Source organism: Eleginops maclovinus, chromosome 2, assembly GCF_036324505.1.
Source record: "Eleginops maclovinus isolate JMC-PN-2008 ecotype Puerto Natales chromosome 2, JC_Emac_rtc_rv5, whole genome shotgun sequence".
Lineage (NCBI taxonomy): Eukaryota > Metazoa > Chordata > Actinopteri > Perciformes > Eleginopidae > Eleginops > Eleginops maclovinus.
This window is the reverse complement of record NC_086350.1, coordinates 23,957,740-23,978,102: the sequence shown is the minus strand read 5'-3', so window position 1 is coordinate 23,978,102 and position 20,363 is coordinate 23,957,740. Positions and strand designations below refer to the sequence as shown.

The window sequence follows — 20,363 nt, the reverse complement described above, 5'->3', positions numbered from 1 at the left end:
TACAGTTCAATACCGTAGACATGCCTACGGGAGCAGTGAGGGGTTCAGTACCTTGCTAGGAAACTTTGACACATGCACTGCAAGAGGTGGGATTGAACTGGTAACCTTCTGATTTGGAGATCAGTGCAATAACATTCATTTATTTGTTATAAATAAATAGCCAGAATAGCCCATTCAAGCCATGTCTTCACCTCTACTTCCCCCTTTCAACATTGTATCTCCAATAAAGACCCGCTGTCCCAAAAGGTATCTTTAAATTAATCTAAATCTAGATAAGGGGATTTATGTCGATGCCTCAAGATAATTATAACACCTAAACAATTAACGCATCATTTTTTTCCCCTGGTTTTTATGGTTTTATTTAAGATCATCTGAAAACTTTTGGTAAATTCTTGGCTCAACTTCGGTCAAATATATCCTTCTGCTGAACACTTATCTTGCATCAACATACAAAGAAAAAAAACAATTGATCATTTTTATTTGATTTAATTTTTAAGTAAATAGGACTTGTTTATGCTTTTATTTTGAAGACAGCAGCAGGCACCAGGCGATATGGTCATGTGGATTGGTTTGGAAAAGGCAAATTATTTTTTACCAGTGAAAAGAAAAACCTCTTTGTATGTTTGATGGTTTAAACATGGGGCGAATTAACTGAACCAACAAAGTTCTTAACTTTCTTAACTTTTCATTCACTTCCTGGTTGCTCAGCAGTACTTTAATGTAGCTTCTTGAGATGTTTGTTTTGGTTTTAGGACAAAGGTGGTTACACCTCGTATTTTGTTTCCTCTAAATGTGTCTGCAAATACGTGGATTGTGTCTTTCTGTCTCCAAACAGCTTCTTGTTAACACTGGACTTATCTTCAAATCATGTCAATCTGTCACAGTGTGCTCTGCTTACTGTTGGCTTCTCTCTGGCTTAACACTGCGACGCGCAAACAAACACTGATGTTCCCGCTCTAAAGCTCGGGGTCGTGTCTTGGCTTGTTCACTAAATGACACAGCTGCTCCAGAACTTTGTGGTTCCCCTTCACAAGGCTTCCAGATGGGAACAGCCATTTCAACTCCTCAGACTGCTGAACCTGTGCAGAATCACAGGCTATACGGATGATCTGAATTAGCAGGCTTTGCCAAAACATCTACGTCTCACATGAATTATGTATGATGATGTGAGCTTTTGGACAGTAGCAGTGGCTGAAAAAGGACTGCTTTACTTAAATCTAAAACAAAATTAGATTTAAGTAAAGCACAACATTTTTAGCATCCATATGTGCTTAAAGTATTTCAGAATAAGAGATGTTTTATTTATGAGTTACTATTATTGATTCATTCATGTGTTTTTTGCAGCTGGTTATGGTGAAGCTAATTTAATTTCTTTATATACTGCTTGGTAGGTTGTGAATTTACTAATTAATGCGTTAACTATAATCATATCAGTAATTTGAATTTCGAGCAATTACTGTATTAGTAACTAGAGTAGTAACTACTGAAACTAGAGTCAGTAAAAAACTTTGCTCTAAGATGTAGTGAAGTGGAAGTATGAAGTTCAGAAAATGGAAATACTAGTAAAAATATCTAACATTTTACCTAGTTGCAGTAATTTAATAAATGTACTTGTTTTTTTCACTAAGTAATTGCTGCGCTGAAGAATATTTATGAATGAAAGTGTTTGAAATGACTAGTAAGAAAGATGTCAAACTGAGACTCTGCAGTTTCCCTCACTTCTGTAAAGTGATTCAGGTCGGCAGTCTTACCCTCCTTTGTGTATGTCAGCAGATGGAGGCCTCTTGCTGCCGGTCCCATCCTGGTGGACCTTCTTATCCAACGACATTGACAGTGGAGCGTCTCGTACAGGCAGCCCCAGCGACAGCGTCTCCTTGGTGACGGAGACGGCATCATCCCCAGTTCGACCCATGTGCTTCTTGGCGTAGTCAAAGCCCTGGACAGGCTGGCAGAGAAAAGGAAAACACACACCAGGAGTCAGAGACCTTGATTCTTACAAGGTCAGAGATACTGCGGCTTGTGCATCAATCCAATCAGGAAGTTCCAGAGTGACATGTTCAAACTGATTGGCCAAGAAGATATTTCATTGTGTGTTTTCCAAATGGATAAACACTCATTCAGAAAGGTGATTCTTGTGTTTATCCAATGTGTGTTGTTTGCCTGTTGGGTTGATGCACATCAAGCAACTCAGGGAGAAAAGCACATGCAGAAACAACGAAAGGCAACACACTTGAATTCCACCGTACAGAACATATTTACATCTTTACTACAAAGCACAGGATGATAACTGGTGTGAAAAATAATGGAAGTCAAAGTCATTTATTAGCCACGCCAATGAGCAATGAGTGATAAATCTTTCGCAACATATTTAGCACATTTTTACATCATAATGGTTCCAAATTGGCATAGAAAAGTATAGCAAAAAGATCATAAAAGAACTCTATCAGGAAAGCTAATCAGGGTTGTCGTTTAAAGTCTGCCTCTCTGGTGTTTTGTGGCCCTGACGACAGTTAATGTGACCGTCTGCCTGATATAACCATAGCGATACTGTTTTACGTATAGGGTTGAACAATCTTGGATGGCTGCATGAAAACAAGTTCTCTATGTTAACAGAACATACAACCAGCACGTCCTCTGGTAGACCCGCACACAATACGGACTCAATCAATGTGCAATACAGACACTTTTTCTTGAAATACTGTGCAATAATCACCATCATCATCAATCATAATGTCTCAACACACACAGTTCTGAAGTTGATGCTCATCATTGTTTAGCCATGGATGTGTTCTTACTTATTTTTCTAGTATAACTAATGTGTGCTTTTCTTCTATTTACATATACGTTAGCTGATTCTGTGTTATTGCATGCCTTTTTTTTTTTACCTGCTATGCCACTTTTGGGTAATATTTTGTCTGCCTAAAAGGAAAGCCCAAGACATGTGATTTGCTGCAGTAGAACATTAACATCCAATTCATTTCACTTTCACTTTTTAAAAATCTGTTCAATGTGCTCCATCTTAATGTAAGATTAATAATAATCAGAAATGAATCAATTCACAGCTTAAATATATACTTATTTGAGCCACTGCTATGCCTATTGAAGAAGCTGGAGTCAGCATCTGAAGATTTTTTCAACTTCTTATTCATATTTCTGGTTAAATGTATCACAGACTGGTTGGGCGAATGAGTTAAAGGTCTGTCCTTGACTTCCCATGTGAGTGAATATGTAGACTCTGAGAAGGGTAGGTGACTTTGATTGAAATAAACCAACGCTTTAAAATCCAGGAAAACCAAAGGAACAAATGGATTAAGTCTTGTACTCGTCTCCAATATAAACAAAGCAATGGCTTGCAGCTATGAAATGGTCTCCTGAATAATAATTTACAAAGACAATCGTGTTTCTTCAATTTCAGATATAGGTAATTGGATGGACTTCCCTTCCTGTAATTTTTATCAGTATCTAAACACCACAGCTAGCATGCATAATGAAAAAGTTGAAAAAATATATGAATAGTGCAGCTTAACAGCACCTTTGAAGTCAGGGGTTTTGCTATAAAAAGACAAAAGCTGCAGAAGATGTATTTTATTTAAGCCTCGGAGGTCTGGACGCATTAATTGTATTACTAAATGCCTTTCAATTTACAGAATAGAAAACGAGGTTGGTTAGATAACTGAGCAGACAAAATCCAGATTTTTTTCCGAACCCTTTTCTATTTTGAGCGGCTCTAAAATGGAATGCCTAATGCGTGTGATGATGCATGCTTAAGTCTGAGTGCATGTGAGGTTAGGCGGCTTGGGCATCTGCGTTGACGGCGTTGTTAATATTACATCAGTCACACACACCACTCAGCCATCAGCTAGTTTAAACACACATGGCTGCAGCGGTGGACGGGTGACGGAAATTGATATATGCTCATATAGAGTGATTGACAGAGAGAAAATAGGCCCTCTTGCCATGGCATTAATATATGGATTGCTGGTGTGGGTATGTGCACGCACCTTTTACAGGCTGAAGTGATGTATGGTGACAGTTGTGACCATCGTGTGAAAGATGTATGGAAAGTGCACATGTTCATTTGCCTATGGCATCAGGCTGTTCACAGGTTGGAAGGGGGGTTAGCAGTGTGTGGGTCTGCGTTTATAACGTGTGAACAAAGGGCAGTGAAGTAAAGATGTTCCCTTGCACTCCTATTGCTGTAGTGTGTTATATAGCTTTTGTGCATGTAAAAAGTCTGCAAAGGCTAAAATCCAAAATTTCTTTCAAGACGGAGTTTCTCTCCCACACACTCATCCCCCCCACCCCCCGTCTGAAACGCCCCTATTAGACTCCTTTATTTACTTCCGTCACATACTGACATAACTACATATCACTCTTGCTTCTATTGGCTAGCGCTACAACACATTGTATGTAGTAAGGAAAGGGCATGACATTGCTTAGATGTTGACAATCACAACAGAGCCAACAGCTAACCAATCAGAGCAGTCTGGGCTCTGGTCTCTGACAGAGGGTGAACAGAGGTGCTGCAGCACAGGCAGTATGAGAAAAATGAAGAGCTTTTTGAACATTAAAGCATGGAGACATGTCCCAGGAGAGAGAAAAAACTACATTATGAACCTGAAAATGAGCAGAATATGTCCTCGTTAAATGAGCTGCTCTGATGTACCATTTGGCATTATGTGTATGGATTATTGGGAGGACACATTAGCTGTGGTGTGAGGAGTGTTGAACTGAGCGTGACGACCTGCACATTGACGGTAAAAGATGTGTCACTCAGTGGCTGGTGGGTAATGGATGTCATGCTAGAGACAGTATGGATTCTCAGAAATGACAAGGCCAACGGGTGTAACCTTGGAGAGTGCGTCTGACATTTCACGACTCCTATTTTACCACACTGGCTCAAGGTCTTCTCGTTTCTGTCAGTTTTTTTCACACATCCTCATTTCCTTTTTGCCTCTGCCTCCTCTTTCCCCCTCCGTCTCTCCCCCTCTTCAACTGTCCACCGACTGTTGACTTAATAAATGGCCCCGTTTCATCTTGAGCACGCCGCTCGGTTTAATGAAGACTGCAGACAGGGCTGGTAGTATAGCCTCTGATCAGTCTGTCAGAGATGAATGGGGTATTTTCTCCACATCCATTTAGGACAGCGACGCGTAAAAGAGAAAGAATGACGCTGCGTCCAATCAATTCTGTTTCTGGAAGTTGTCATGTGAAGTGACTGCGAGCACGACCCCTCTCTGCGCCACCAAATGATCCACCCTTGTTTTCCTTTCCTGCACTATTAAACAGAAGCCTCTCCTCTCGTCTAATTTTAACTCGGAGCAACAGCCAACAGCAGCTTGATGAGGTACAGCAGATGGACCAGATATGCTCTAATCCCCATGCAGCCATATCGATTTAGATTCAGCTCTAGCAGGGTGAGCGTACAACAGAGCTGCAGCAAAAACAAAACTTACCAGAGACACTTAAGAAGTAAAAAAAGAAACACAAAAGAGAGGACTGGGGTGCATCAGCGTGTCTCTGCACTGCTTAGATACACTCCTCCTGGAGCAGTTAGGGGGCATGATGCAGCAAAATGCAAAATACCTTGAGCTCTTTAAATATCAGCTGCTGCGCTGTTTTTCATTGCACACCTTACAAATGGGAATGGATTGCCTCTACTTTTGCTGATTCCACCTTTATTGTGCTCCGCATGTAAGCCGACTATCCAATACAAGAGGGAGTAAAAGCCATTTTGAAGAATGTTCCGGCTGCGCAGCGTACGCGCAGAGTGATGAAGTACACCCGACTGCACAATCACTCTCTAATGCTTAAACACACATGCACACCTGATATAAACCAGAGTATTGATCAGCAGCTTTAGCTTGTCCTGCATGGTAACTGATGGCCGACTGCGTTGGGAGCTGAACACACACATGCATACAGACTCATGAATATACACAGTAGATCAATGTGATGGAGTCCATTATATGTTTAAGGTCTCGTTAGTAGAGGAGGAAACTCATGGAATGCCTTTAGAAACTCCTCGCAGTGCAATTCTCTTTGAATAGCATTCGTCTCCATGATTGTTGGAAAAGAACACTATTTCAAGTGGACTCAGGCACGGTTCCTTAAACTATTTGGTATGTAGTCTTCAGAATAATCTAACCAACTGGACTTTAGAGAAAAGTGTAATTGGATTTAGGCTGAATCCATGATGTGAAAAGATCCTTAGCTTCTGAGAGCAATGGACAATATTTAAGTGGTTCTGGTGTAGCCAGCCAATGTTCCGATAACAGATAAAGGCTATCTCTCTACGATCTTCTCTTCTGTGCACTGGCCATTGTTAAGTTCTTATAAGCAAGAGGAGGATAGAGTAAGAGTTAAGAGAGAACTTCTACTGCTATAATCTTTATAAACACATATCTGAATATGGAAGAAGAAATATTTTTTTTAGTCTAAGTAAAAACAAACTCATTATTGGACATTAACTGATGTCATTTCCAGATTGCATTGAGCCTTACTCAAACGTGATTGGTCAATATTATTTGGACTACAAATGGACTGGAAACATACTAAAATATATGGCTGTTAACTCCAGATTCTGTATTTAACTGGATGTATCTTTTTTTGGAGATTAGTATTCATGACACAGACTCCATTTACATCTGGCATTAAGGTTTAAACACAGAATGAATTGTGATCAGACAGATCTTCCAGACAATATCTGGAAGTTTTCTGCCTGGCAATGTGATCATATTTCAGCCAAGTGTAAATGCTATGACTCCAAGGAAATTACATTTTGGGGAAAAAAATTAAACCAGCAAACACAATAAGTCACCTTACTCAGTCACTTGAAAAAAGTCACCAACATCTATGAGTTTGTATAGTTTGCAATTGAGTGAATGAATAGCATCGATGGCAAAGCCTCCATTGACCTGGGATGTGCTATGATGGTTCTCAAGTCCCCTAGCCCCTATGTGCATAATGATATAAATTGAGTTGTTATTATTATGAGCAACAGGTATATTTGCAAAGACGTGTGGGTTGGATGTCCTTATCCAGATAAATGACCCACAAAAAGGTGACATGAGCTAAATATAGCTTCAAGGATATGTCCACGTTTATCAAATATACTTTAAAGAGTAATCCAACATCACTGCCCTCTAGTTCAAAGATGCAAGAATGTTTCAACTTGCACTTTTTCTTAGCAAAATGTGAGCTTTTTAACGTTTTTTACAAAATGTACCAGTTCCCGCGGGTATACTACAGTAAAGTAGAAAGGGTATAGTGGGTGCGGAAGCCAAAGGAGGCAAATGAAATTGGTGTCTTCCAACATCACAGTCTATACAGTATGACATTCCTTTGACTGCACTGCAGCTCAGCACTGACCAAAGACACAGATTGAGTATTCAAAAGTAAGAAACTTTTGAAAATGAAAGGTACTGTGGATTTTTCTCTTATCTCTAATACTGGAATCACCTTTAGGTATCCTTGTGTCTTTAGGGGTCTGGGGTCTAAAATGCTGGCTACATAATCACAATGTCACCGGTTTGAGTACAGCCAGGGACTTTTTCCATTTCATCCGCTTTATAGCTTTGATTTCTGACATATATTTCTGATATATAACTTCGATTTCATCTGTGTTGTGCCCGAGATGCAAAATAAGACCAATTGCAGAGAAAGGTAAATCTTTACATTTCAGTATTAATATAAACCACAAAACATTTGAGCTTATTATTATTCAAGACACTGGAGTGTTAAGTTCCAGTTTGCCTCTTCCCGAACTGGACCCCTGTGTGAAATATTTATCACATTTGTTCGTGCATTCCACTGCTTGGGATAGGGACAGTATAAATACCACTGTGGTTTAGAAACAGTGATTGTAGCCTCGTGGCACCATTTCTAAAATCACATATTTTGGGGACTCTTTAATATTTGATGCGTTCTTTCGCAAAACACAAAATAATTGTAAAATCAAACACATCTTAGAGCTCATAAATGTAAATGTGATTACCATAGTATAAGGAGACACACTGAAGACACAGCTGTACATGCTGTATAATTAAGATCAATTGCAATAAAAACGTCCTGCCAACCCATCCATGGCTTCCTTTGCATCTCCTCCTCTTGAGGAATGAGGAGAGGGAAAGGCTGAACCAAAAATAACCAGCGGATCAGCTGACATGTTTTTGTCCCGGTTGTCTGTGGCTAATCATCTGCTATGGGTCTAGCCATGATAACGTACATAATTCAGTGGAAGTACTATAGAAAAAAGAATTGGGTTGGGGGTCTGTAAAGGCTTCCCGCTGAGCCACTGTGAGATGAGAGTGGCTTCATGTGAGAGGATAAACCTTGAAAGGGAAAGAAGCAGGCAGAAAGGCAGATGACACAAGCTTGAGTCACATTTTATGGATGCGACATAATACAAATAGATTGGTTTGGTTCGCAGGTTTTCAGGCTCCTTTCCTCTATGCATGTAGATGAGCCCGGGTTAAAAATGGCTTCTACTGGCTGGCAGCTCTTTTGCCCATTTAGGAGAGATTTTTATTACTTCCTTCAATCAATTTCAATCATTCACACTGATTCTAGTTCTTTTTTAACCTTTCCTCATTGCCACCTCCTCTCTCCCTCCTATTGATGTCCAAATAGCCAATGACGATGGAGGAATGTCCACAGCACAGAAACCACATGCACAAATTTACCCAGCAACAAGGACAGGCAGCACATTCAGAAAGTAGCAGCCAACAAGGCGGTTGTACAAGAGTTCTTCATTAAAGACAGTCAGTCAAGATCAGGAAGTAGTGCAGAAACCAATAATTCATTAAATAATCATTTATCCCGATGTTTTTAAGAGGGGTTGTATGAGGTACTTGTTCATAGCCAGAGTATTACCTAAAGTAGATGGTGGTTGACATGCCCCCAGTTTTTAGAAACAGAAAAGCAAAGAGGCTAAGCTGAAGACGGGGGATGCAGCAAAACGTATTCAAGACATCTTAAAAAGGACCCACCGAATGCTATATTTAGAATATTTATACTGCTTTACCTTGCCAGCAGACAGCCCTTTCCAATAGTCAGTGAATTATCTTTGGTATAGTTTTTAGTCAAATAAATCAATACATTTCACATTACATAAACAAACCAACCAAATCAGGCAGTGGTGGACCAGCAACTTACCTTTTCTGTGAGGTAAAATTACCGTTTTTGTCAATGCAGCTTGGTGACTTTTTTACTTTTCATTGATTGACTTGATTTGTCCGTACATGTACCTTGCTCGAATCTAAATTACTTTCTTTACCGGAAGTTTAAGTATGAACAAAACAAAGAAACATGCCTGATCGTATTCCTTATTCCTAAAGAATTTATTTTTTACGTGAATTAAAGAAAACATTTTGGTGTCTTTTAAGGCATTATATTATTGAACGGCTAAAGTGGACGATAGAAAAGGGCTGTCTGAAGGGATTGTACAATTGTGGAACAACTTTAAAGAGGCTCCATTATGCTTTTTAGGGTTTTCATTTCCTGTGGTGTGTTCTATAGGTTTCTGTGCATTTATATGGCCTCGATTGGACTCCTTTGTTTGGTTCCGTAATATAGTATATATATTATTATTATATAGTATAATATAGTGATCACTACGTAAAACTAGCCCTTCTATTGGCTAGCGCTCCAGCACATTTCACGTGATTTGCTCAGGGGCGGTTGACCAATCACTACAGAGCCGGTCAGTTAACCAATCAGAGTAGACTTGGATCTGGTTTCAGACAGAGGGTGAAAAGAGGTGCTGCAGCACAGGCAGTATGAGAAGAATAAAGAGCTTTTTGAATATTAAAGCATGGAGACATTAGAGGCACTATGATCCTGACCATTAGCATAATAGGGCCCCCCTTAAAATATAGTGTACATTTTGAGTGTTTTTCTACATGGTTAAAATATGCTTTGCTTCTGAGCTGGTTCTCTTGTCTGCTTCTCCAAACTGTGGGTGTGCTGACTGCCTTCTATTGTAGGTAACATACTGACTGTGGATAACTACCTCACACAACCGAATTACAAGCCAACCAATTCCTTTAATGCATTAATTAAGTCGTCAGTCAGTCAATTAGTCAGTAATCCTGTTAACCAGTGCTCAGTCAATACCTGGTGGTGGTAACTGCCCTCCCTTCGATATGAGGTCTACAACGAGAGAGTTGTAAGTAAGGAAGGGGTTAATTAAATAACAGAAAATAATAGTGCAGAATGGGAAATGACCAGATAGGATAGGATAGGATGGGATGGGATAGGGTAGAATGCATTAATTAACTGTGTGGAAATGGTGTTAAAATGAAGAATTGAGGATCAAAAGTACAAAAGAAAAATCTATTCTGTCCAGTGATTTGAGTAATATTTGGAATATAATAAATAGAGTATACCTTCAACATAACTGTGGCATTAAACAATCTTACTGCTCCACTTTTTCTTTTAGTGCTAATAACAGCACTGCATTATGGGTGCATTTCGATGTATGCCTTTACAAGTGTAATTGATATCATTGTAGAGCATGAGGAACTTTGTTAAAATGTTGATACAACTTTTTCCTACCGCCTCTCAGTCGAGGAGGGAATATTTTACTGATGGTCAAAGCTATTTAAGTCTGCTTTGATTCGGAGGAAAAATTATTCTGTATGCTGGTTTATTCATTACATTAGGGAGATTCCTTTGCCGGTAGCAAAAAGTCTGTGTTAACAGCTAGACCTGAAGAAGACCTTAACCAGAGAGGAGGTCGATAATTATTCAGTGCATGTGTAATGACAGGAATTCTCCTGGGAAGTATAATCATGATATCAAATGGGAAACCTACTTCCAGATTTTCTGAGAAATGTTCAGAGCCTCTTCAGATGAAATGAGGCCGGCCAGCTTATTGCCTGTTTACCACTTCACTGGCTGCAAGCAGCTGTTGTTCTGGCGTCATTGACAGCGCCGTGTGCAGGAAAACAATCTGACCTGACCACAGCAGCTGGTGGCAATCTCTTTGACACATGCTCATTCCAAGTGATTGATTTGTTTCTAATGTCTAATAAGTCGATGCAGTGTGAACGCCATTATCGTGAAAGGGCCAACATTACCCCAAGGTTCACTTCCAGTACACTGAGCCCAGCCCATTGTTTTTCAGCCGATTAGACTTCAAAGCAAGCGTGATTAGCAATGACCATGGGTGATTGGGCAGTGAGAAAAACAAGACTGAACATACAGGATTACATTTTTCTGAACTGAAGACACAACTGCGTGATGTGTCGCCATTCAAAACCCGGTTCTGTTCATTTGATAACATTTCTATGTAGGATTGGCTTTTGGGACATGTTAAAGCGAACTAGGCTACTCTGAAGGAATTCCAATAAGTTAGTCCATGGCAGAGGAAAATTCCATCAATATTTATGAAAAGGAGCTTCTGTCTCGTGAAGATCAGAAATCAGATCAGGTGTCGAACTTGTGATGTCATCAACTATAGTCTTAAAGTTACTCCACCTGATTTTCTTACATAATACAATGAGTGTGCACATTAGGATTTTGATTTGATTTCAAAATATCTTTCATTGGAAATTTGAATTATATATTTGTTAATACATTCTTATTTGAATCATCTATTGTGTCTTACTTTACCTTCTTATGTTAATAAATATTCTTATTATTTTATTTTATTTTTGAATCTTTTACCTATTTTATTCTAAAATACAGCAACAGTCACATTTCCCCCGAGATATTTAAAGTATTCTGATTGTATTGTTTTGTTACCATTTAAAAAGAACATTCATTTTAAAATGGGTGTAGTTCCCCTTTAAGGTGAAGCAGTGTTGTTGGATCATAATGGGGTGAGACTTTACTCACTAAGAGTGATGCAACAGCTGATTATTATTAATAATTGGTAAATGAAAAGAGAATATGAAAAAAAAGAGGAGAAAGGAAATAGACATGAAACCAAATGAGAAGAAATGGATAAAGATGGATGACTAGTTTTGATGAACTCTTACCTTGGAGCGGGTTTTGAAGTTCCTGAAGGGGCCACTTTTGAAGATGACCCGGTTCCTCTTACAAATGATGAAGGACACCATGACGATAACCACCATCAGCAGAAAGAGGGGTGTCAGAACGGCCATAATCCACAGGTTGCTGGGCGGTGTTTTCACCACAGCTGCAAAGAAAAATATAAAAATGTTCAGTATTAAAGTATGCGTTGAGCAGTTAAGCTACTTAATGAACTGCCAGTAAGTACAAAGCACACCATTTGAAGGGACAAGACAAGCAGAAATAAACACCTTTAATTTCTATCTTTTTTACAGTTGTACAGCCTAAAATGGAGCCTGCAGGAGAAAAAAACTAAAGCCTGATCTGACCATTAATCAAGTATAACACACAGTATGGCAGAAAAGGACAGTGCCATTTTTAGTTGAAATTCACATCCAGTAATTTGTTCTTCATAAGGGAGGAGGTTCTTCTCAAACATCTAATGTAAGAAAAACTAAATGTGTTTTCAAGTAAGAAAATTAGCACAGTATTTAAGTGTTTTATTGTCCATTTGCTACGGTTCCTTTAGATATCGATATGAAACATTTTATAATACATTGTCATATTCTTGATTGCGATATTTATTCCATCCTACCGTCGTTTGTGTTGTTTGTTGGTAGGTAGATTTCGTTAAAGAGAGTCATACTAACCGTTTATCTCGATTTCTTATGCTAAGCTAGGCTAACCATTTCCTGGCTGTAGCTTCAAATTCAGCCGGAAAACTTCTAATCCAACTACAGAAAAAGCAAAGACTGGTAAGAGCACTTCCCTAATATGTTAATTTAAAGTGTACAAACAATGCATTATAAATGAACAAAAGTAATGAAAGTAAACACCTTTGTGGTTTTGAGATCCACATCGAGACGTGTTTCAAAGTAATACCTTAAAAATACTTTTTTGAACCTAAAGATGTTCACATCAATGTCCTCCTCATAACTAACCTTTCTGAGCAGTTTGCCAAAGAGATGTGTTTTGATCTACATTATGAATGCAGTCTGTTTGCACTGAGCCTGTGAAGGCAAAGTAAATACGTTTTATAAGATCAGCTGCAGGCTGAACACTGTGCTGTGAGAGGCTCTGATGGTCGTTGGCATCTCTCCAGTTTCTTAATTATAGATCTGATGAAAGGTGAGAGGGAACACTCCGTCCCCATCAGCAGCTACGGTTTGAACATCTACCCAAAAAATAAACACAATTACAATCCCCTGAATTTATCTTAAAGAGGAAAAAAAGAGAATGATTTTGGTATGTCTTTAAGAAGAATAAGAAGCGTGCTCTGTGAGTAAACTGTGCATCCAATATATAGGTTTGTAACCATTTGCATAAAAGCTAAATGCAAAGAAATGTGTCTGTAAAAATGCAAAGGCAAACAGAAAATAGTCTTATTTTATGCTAACTGTTTCTATAGCAGGAATAAATCAGCAAGTACATGGACAAATGGGAATTGTGTGTGTAATTTGATTTTGCATTTCAATGTCAGTTAGCTATGCTAAACCAGAAATAGGACTTGGATGTATTGTCAGAGGAGTTTATCCTCTTTTCTACGGGGAGATGAGAAGATTGATTCCATCTCACTTCAAGGCTCAGTAAAAAGGATCATTGGTTGTTTACAGGAGGTTGTGTTGAATATTTTCTTAGCTGAGAACTGGTGTTGCCTCTATTTTTCTGAGAAAATATGTCCAGCTGGTTCTTATCTAACACAGACCAGCTCACACACTGACTGGGAGCCTTAAACATTCAATGTAGATACAGTTAATAATTTAATTTACAGTGGGATATTTGCGTGATTCAAACATACTGGGTATATTATTACTGTTCCACTGTTAGTCTTTTGGAGGACTTAGAGGTAGTTGTGGTATGTTACAGTTATACAGTGGGGCAAAAAAGTATTTAGTCAGCCACCAATTGTGCAAGTTCTCCCATTTAAAAAGATGAGAGAGGCCTGTAATTTTTATCATAGGTATACCTCAACTATGAGAGACAAAATGAGAAAAAAAAATCCAGGAAATCACATTGTAGGATTTTTAAAGAATTAATTGGTAAATTCCTCGGTAAAATAAGTATTTGGTCACCTACAAACAAGCAAGATTTCTGGCTCTCACAGACCTGTAACTTCTTCTTTAAGAGGCTCCTCTGTCCTCCACTCGTTACCTGTATTAATGGCACCTTTTTGAACTCGTTATCAGTATAAAAGACACCTGTCCACAACCTCAAACAGTCATACTCCAAACTCCACTATGGCCAAGACCAAAGAGCTGTCAAAGGAGACCAGAGACAAAATTGTTGACCTGCACCAGGCTGGGAAAACTGAATCTGCAATAGGTAAGCAGCTTGGTGTGAAGAAATCAACTGTGGGAGCAATTATTAGAAAATGGAAGACATACAAGACCACTGCTAATCTCCCTCCATCTGGGGCTCCACGCAAGATCTCACCCCGTGGGGTCAAAATGATCACAAGAACGGTGAGCAAAAATCCCAGAACCACACGGGGGGACCTAGTGAATGACCTGCAGAGAGCTGGGACCAAAGTAACAGAGGCTAGCATCAGTTACACACTACGCCGCCAGGGACTTAAATCCTGCAGTTCCAGACGTGTCCCCCTGCTTAAGCCAGTACATGTCCAGGCCCGTCTGAAGTTTGCTAGAGGGCATTTGGATGATCCAGAAGAGGATTGGGAGAATGTCATACGGTCAGATGAAACCAAAATAGAACTTTTTGGTAAAAACTCAACTCGTCGTGTTTGGAGGAGAAAGAATGCAGAGTTGCATCCAAAGAACACCATACCTACTGTGAAGCATGGGGGTGGAAACATCATGCTTTGGGGCTGTTTTTCTGCAAAGGGACCAGGACGACTGATCCGTGTAAAGGAAAGAATGAATGGGGCCATGTATCGTGAGATTTTGAGTGAAAACCTCCTTCCATCAGCAAGGGCACTGAAGATGAAGCGTGGCTGGGTCTTTCAGCATGACAATGATCCCAAACACACCGCCAGGGCAACGAAGGAGTGGCTTCGTAAGAAGCATTTCAAGGTCCTGGAGTGGCCTAGCCAGTCTCCAGATCTCAACCCCATAGAAAATCTTTGGAGGGAGTTGAAAGTCTGTGTTACCTAGCGACAGCCCCAAAACATCACTGCTTTAGAGGAGATCTGCATGGAGGAATCGGCCAAAATACCAGCAACAGTGTGTGAAAACCTTGTGAAGACTTACAGAAAACGTTTGACCTCTGTCATTGCCAACAAAGGGTATATAACAAAGTATTGAGATGAACTTTTGTTATTGACCAAATACTTATTTTCCACAATCATTTGAAATAAATTCATTAAAAATCCTACAATGTGATTTTCTGGATTTTTTTTTCTCATTCTGTCTCTCATAGTTGAAGTGTACCTATGATAAAAATTACAGGCCTCTCTCATCTTTTTAAATGGGAGAACTTGCACAATTGGTGGCTGACTAAATACTTTTTTGCCCCACTGTATGTGGTCCCTTTATTTGAAATGGTTTGGTACCAAGACGCTGCCAAGTATGTCCAGAGTAGATTTATACATGTAATATATTTGATTGTGTCTATCCTGTGGGATCCCCAGGAAACTGCAGCCGAAAATGCTTCTACAAAAAGATTGTTTCGGGGAATGGCTGTTAGTTATGGTGGCCCTGAAGTGCAAGTCAAAACAACATTTCACAAAACACAACATTTAAAAACCAACAACATTCCAAAAAACAAGACAAAATTTCAAAGAAGAAACACTCCTTGTTTGTGATTGGACCGAGCTAGCGGGCGAAACACTGCTGTGATTGTTTATTTGACAGTGCTACATTTTGAAGCGTTTTTTGAAATGTCGTTGTGTTTTATGAAATGTTATAGTGTTTTCTGAAATGTCGTTTCGACTTGCACTTCAGGGCCACCAAAGTTTGTGGACGTTCAATGATTCGGGTCCCAGTAGAGACCAAAAAAAAAAAGGAACTATGTGGACTGGTAGCTGGAGAGGTGCTGGTTCATCATTTGTACTGAGTATACAAAGAGTTGTATGGCTCTCTGGGTCTGTGTGAATGGCTGAATGCTGACTTTTATCTAGGGGTCATAAAGACTGGATAAGTGCAGTCAATTTACCATTCTTCTTCTTTACATGCCAAATCCCACTTTAACCCCTGCTATTACTTCAGCATAATGCCATGGATGTCCCCATGACTCCAGTTGCTAGGAGGCTACAAAGAGATGTTTTTCATGAACACTGACATTTGGGGAACACTTGAAAGTCTACCCTTAACCCAAAAGGATGTAAACAATTTTGAACCATGTGCTTTTCTTGGTGAGTTTGCAGGGGCCTTACTTTAAACAACACACACTGAGTATGAAAAAAAAAAGGGTATTTGCAGTGTGTCTGTTGGGCCTGGCCTTTGATCAAAACACATGCATGTATAGATATGGCACTACAATATATTGTTTAAATATAGTATAATACGGGACCTTTAAGGTTTGTTTCTTCAAGGTTGAATGCACTTATTGTAAGTCGCCTTGGATAAAAGCTAAATGAAATGTAAAGTCCTTTCATGTATTTCGAATAAACTGTAACCTCGTCTGAAATTCATCTACTATTTGCACTTCCTGGTTGAAACTGCATTTCCTTCTCTCTGTGCAATCACAATAACATTGAATCTCATATCAATAATGTAACGTAGCGAGCTTACGTTCAGCCTGCACTTGTACGAAGTATCCCAGGGTCAGAGCCATGGTCTGGGAGTCCAGGCTGCTGAGGGTCTTGGCGGCGTTGAAGCCAGTGATGGGGGCTCCGTTCAGCTGGGCGTAGTAGGTCATCTCGGCCGGGTTCTTGGGACCGGGCAGACGACGCATGCTCACCATCTGTAGGAGAACATTTTAATATCTCAATCTGAAAAAGACATTCAATCAAACAAAAGTTATTCTTACGAAGGAGACTAATCTGCTCAAAAGTCTTAGACATATTTTATACAACATATCATCTGAAGCCAGATTTAATATACAGCCCTTAATCTCTTCCGCCCAACATATTAAAAATAGGTTATCCACGGTTGCCCAATCGAAACCCTGATTCAGCTTTGATCACTTGCTGAGAGATAACTGCACTTGGGGAAGATACTCGAGGATAACTGAGTCACTTGGAATCTCAATTTCTTCTCATCACATCTTTTTTTTTTTTTTTGGGAGAACACATCACAATGTTTTAATCAAGTGCTGTAATTTAATTTTGGATGATTTCTCCCTTCTCTACATCCCCCCCCCCCCACACACACACACACACACACACACACATACACACACACACACACACACATACACACACACACACACACACACACACAAACACACACACATACACACATACACTCCGTGTCTCTGTCTTCTGCAGCCATAAAACTGGTCATCTGTGACATCCCATAAAACCTGGAGGGTGTGCAGGCATAAAGCCAGGGATCGTTAATTTGAACAATATGGAACAATGGGTAGGGAGTCGACAGACAAACTATGCACTGCTGTACTGATGAATACCACCATAACATCTCAATATAATGTTAACATCCCCTTATTCTAAATAGACACATCCTCTTAGAGCACTACAATCAAATCACATATGTGTTATTTTCCAAAGTATGCTGTAGCATTAGTTTTTCTTGGCTTGACACATGTTAAGCACATATTACAAACATATCTGCCTAATCATCATTCATTATTCTGCCATTTATTCATTTTGAAATGTGAGATTACGATGGTAAGCAGTGACAGGTCTAAGAGTTCTTATGTCGATGCATTTAAAGGAACTTTAAATCAAGTCTGATGAGTTTGCTCCAATTACTGGATGCAATCATCACATGTGCTCATTTATTTTAAGTATGGAAGAATCTATTATTTGTTGGGCCTTTAAATAATGAAAAATGTATGTGACAATTTTAAAAAGTCCAAATTCATTCCATCCAATTTTGTTTTTCCAACACTTCATCATTATTATTTTTTTAAATGTAACTTTTATTTAATTCTAAATTGGAACAACCATCATGAAAACCAATTCAAAGTATAACACCTGCATTTCCATGAAGGGATATTTAAAAGGGACCATCTTATCTTATGTTACTTAAAGCACACAAATATTCAGTTTAATGTTTGTTCTTAGTGATTATTCAATTATAAAACAATTAACAATATTTTCTACATATTAAGAACAGATGATCAAAAGCTGAGCCTGCTAACTACTGACAGGAGGGAGCTGTCCAAGGTGCTGAATGTGGAGCTGTCCGGGATGTGCCCTGACCTCCAGACCAGTACTTATGGCTCAGTGTTATATGCCCTGCTGTATATCCAGGAGCCCTGCCAGCAGCGGGATAGCACTGACTATATGTCAGTATGTCCACCATTTTGTCCCACACTAAAACCTCTCGACACTTATTGGATGGTTGCCATGAAATCTGATATTTAGAGGCTGAAAGCGTTTTTTTTTTTTTAAATGTTTTATATCTAGCACCAGCAGGACATTTTGTGGCTGGGCACAAGCTATATGGTACATTTAAGATCCACAGAGGACACATTTCAGGGTCTTGGTAAGATTTTAGGTTTGAAATGTACTGGTATTAAGAGCTGTCGGCTCATGTACTGTGAGCCGGTCCCTGATGCGGGTGACGCAGGTTTGAATCCGGCTTGCGGTCCCTTAATGTGTTTAATCCCCTCTTTCTCGACAATTTCCACAATGTCACTCTCTAATACACGTTAGAACTGGCCAAAAAATCTTTTAGAAATATAAATGACTTTGTTTGAATTAGCTTGGACCAACTTGGTGCAAATATAATGACACTCACATGAATTTAGTTCACAAACTCACAATTGTACATACAGTATATTTATATATACTGTATATATAAATCTCATGTGTGTAAGCTTGTGAACATGGTGTGGCAAACACTACACCTGCTACATCAGCATGTTGACATAATCATTGTGACCATGCTATGCTGACATTAGCATTTAGCGAAGAGGGAAAAAAGCAGCTGAGTGCATATCATAAACTAAAACTGTAAGTAAGTATAGATACAGTTAGCAGAGATGGGTTGAAATGTGCAAACTGATTCTTTTAAAGGCAAATAAACCTACAATTATAAACAAACTCTAACTGGTAATACAGACATTATATAGGTGCAGGAATGAGTCCTAAACCCTTTATTTAGATGTCTAAAATAAGGTCTGCTGTTATCACACGCTGAAGAGATGTTCACGTTTTCTCCTACGAAAATATAAAAAGCTTCAGTAAATACCTCACTGTTGAATGTCTAAAGCTTCAATGTGCAACAGCGGTTGCTAACAAGTGGGTGAATGAGACTACTAAACATCATCATGTCAAATATTAGCCGCCATTAGCTTAGCAGTGGTGATGCCCACTCATGTAGTTTGTTAATAGCTTAACGTTAGCTTTTTGCTTCTGACGATAGCATTCAACCTTAAAATAAATGGTGAAGTGGTGTTAATATTTAGAGATTATTCTGCTGAACAAACATGTAAGTTTTATAAACATGTTTTTGAGTGAGATCATTTTCTGCAATATTCTAAACTTCTTCTGGGCTGGCCTACGAAAATGCATAATCACTGGACGAATGACAGAGCTCAATGACAGACTGAAATCTCATCCCCACCCACCTGTACGGTGTAGCTCCCTACAGAGGTCGCCCTCCGGGATCGTGCCGCCCGAGTGCCCTGCCTCCCGGCCACCAGGAAGAGCTCGGCCAGCCGCTGCTCCATCAGACTGGCAAAGCTCTGGTAGTTGGCCTCCAGAGAGGAGCTGTCTACATCCTGGATCACTGCGAGTAGAGATAAGATGGAAACGTTTTAGGAGGTAAAGAGGTGTTCAGGATGGAACCAAAAGGCATAGTATGGAGTGATTGACAACATGAGGTAGGATAGGAGCAGAGGGAGGGAGGAGGGAAGTGAGAAAATATATAAAGAGAGACATTTGTGGTATTGATATAGAGGAGAACAAACTAAATAAAGCAGATGACATATTAAAGAGGAATGGGTGATTTTTTTCATTCTAAAGCAGGGGGAACTTCCGTTATAGCGACACACTGTGTGGCTCCACCTCAAACACACAGACACAAACACAAATATACAAACACACCCATAGGTGCTTGCATCAATCTTTCTCCTGAGTGTGTCTCTTACTAGAGGCTAAAGTAAGTGAGATGGATCAGTGGACACACACACACACACACACACACACACACACACACACATCAGCATCCTTCACACCCAGCTGTGATGTGATGTGAAGTGATCTCCCCCTGTGCCCCAGTCAGGAAGCTGTGAATTATACATCAATAGGTTTTTCC

General features: G+C 39.5%; 1 protein-coding gene across 2 annotated transcripts in view; it reads right to left on the bottom strand.

The window, feature by feature from the left end:
- Positions 1-20,363, bottom strand: part of kiaa1549la (KIAA1549-like a) — a 119,874-nt gene that overhangs the window by 36,925 nt on the left and 62,586 nt on the right. Inside the window, exons 9-13 of one of the 2 annotated variants that reach the window (XM_063875162.1) lie at positions 19,675-19,835; positions 16,707-16,878; positions 11,985-12,145; positions 10,117-10,152; positions 1,752-1,945 (exon numbers count right to left, since the gene is read on the bottom strand). In XM_063875162.1, the coding sequence (XP_063731232.1) occupies positions 1,752-1,945; positions 10,117-10,152; positions 11,985-12,145; positions 16,707-16,878; positions 19,675-19,835 (724 nt within the window). The remainder of the gene's footprint in view (positions 1-1,751; positions 1,946-10,116; positions 10,153-11,984; positions 12,146-16,706; positions 16,879-19,674; positions 19,836-20,363) is intronic. The other variant, XM_063875154.1, reaches the window with a different exon arrangement.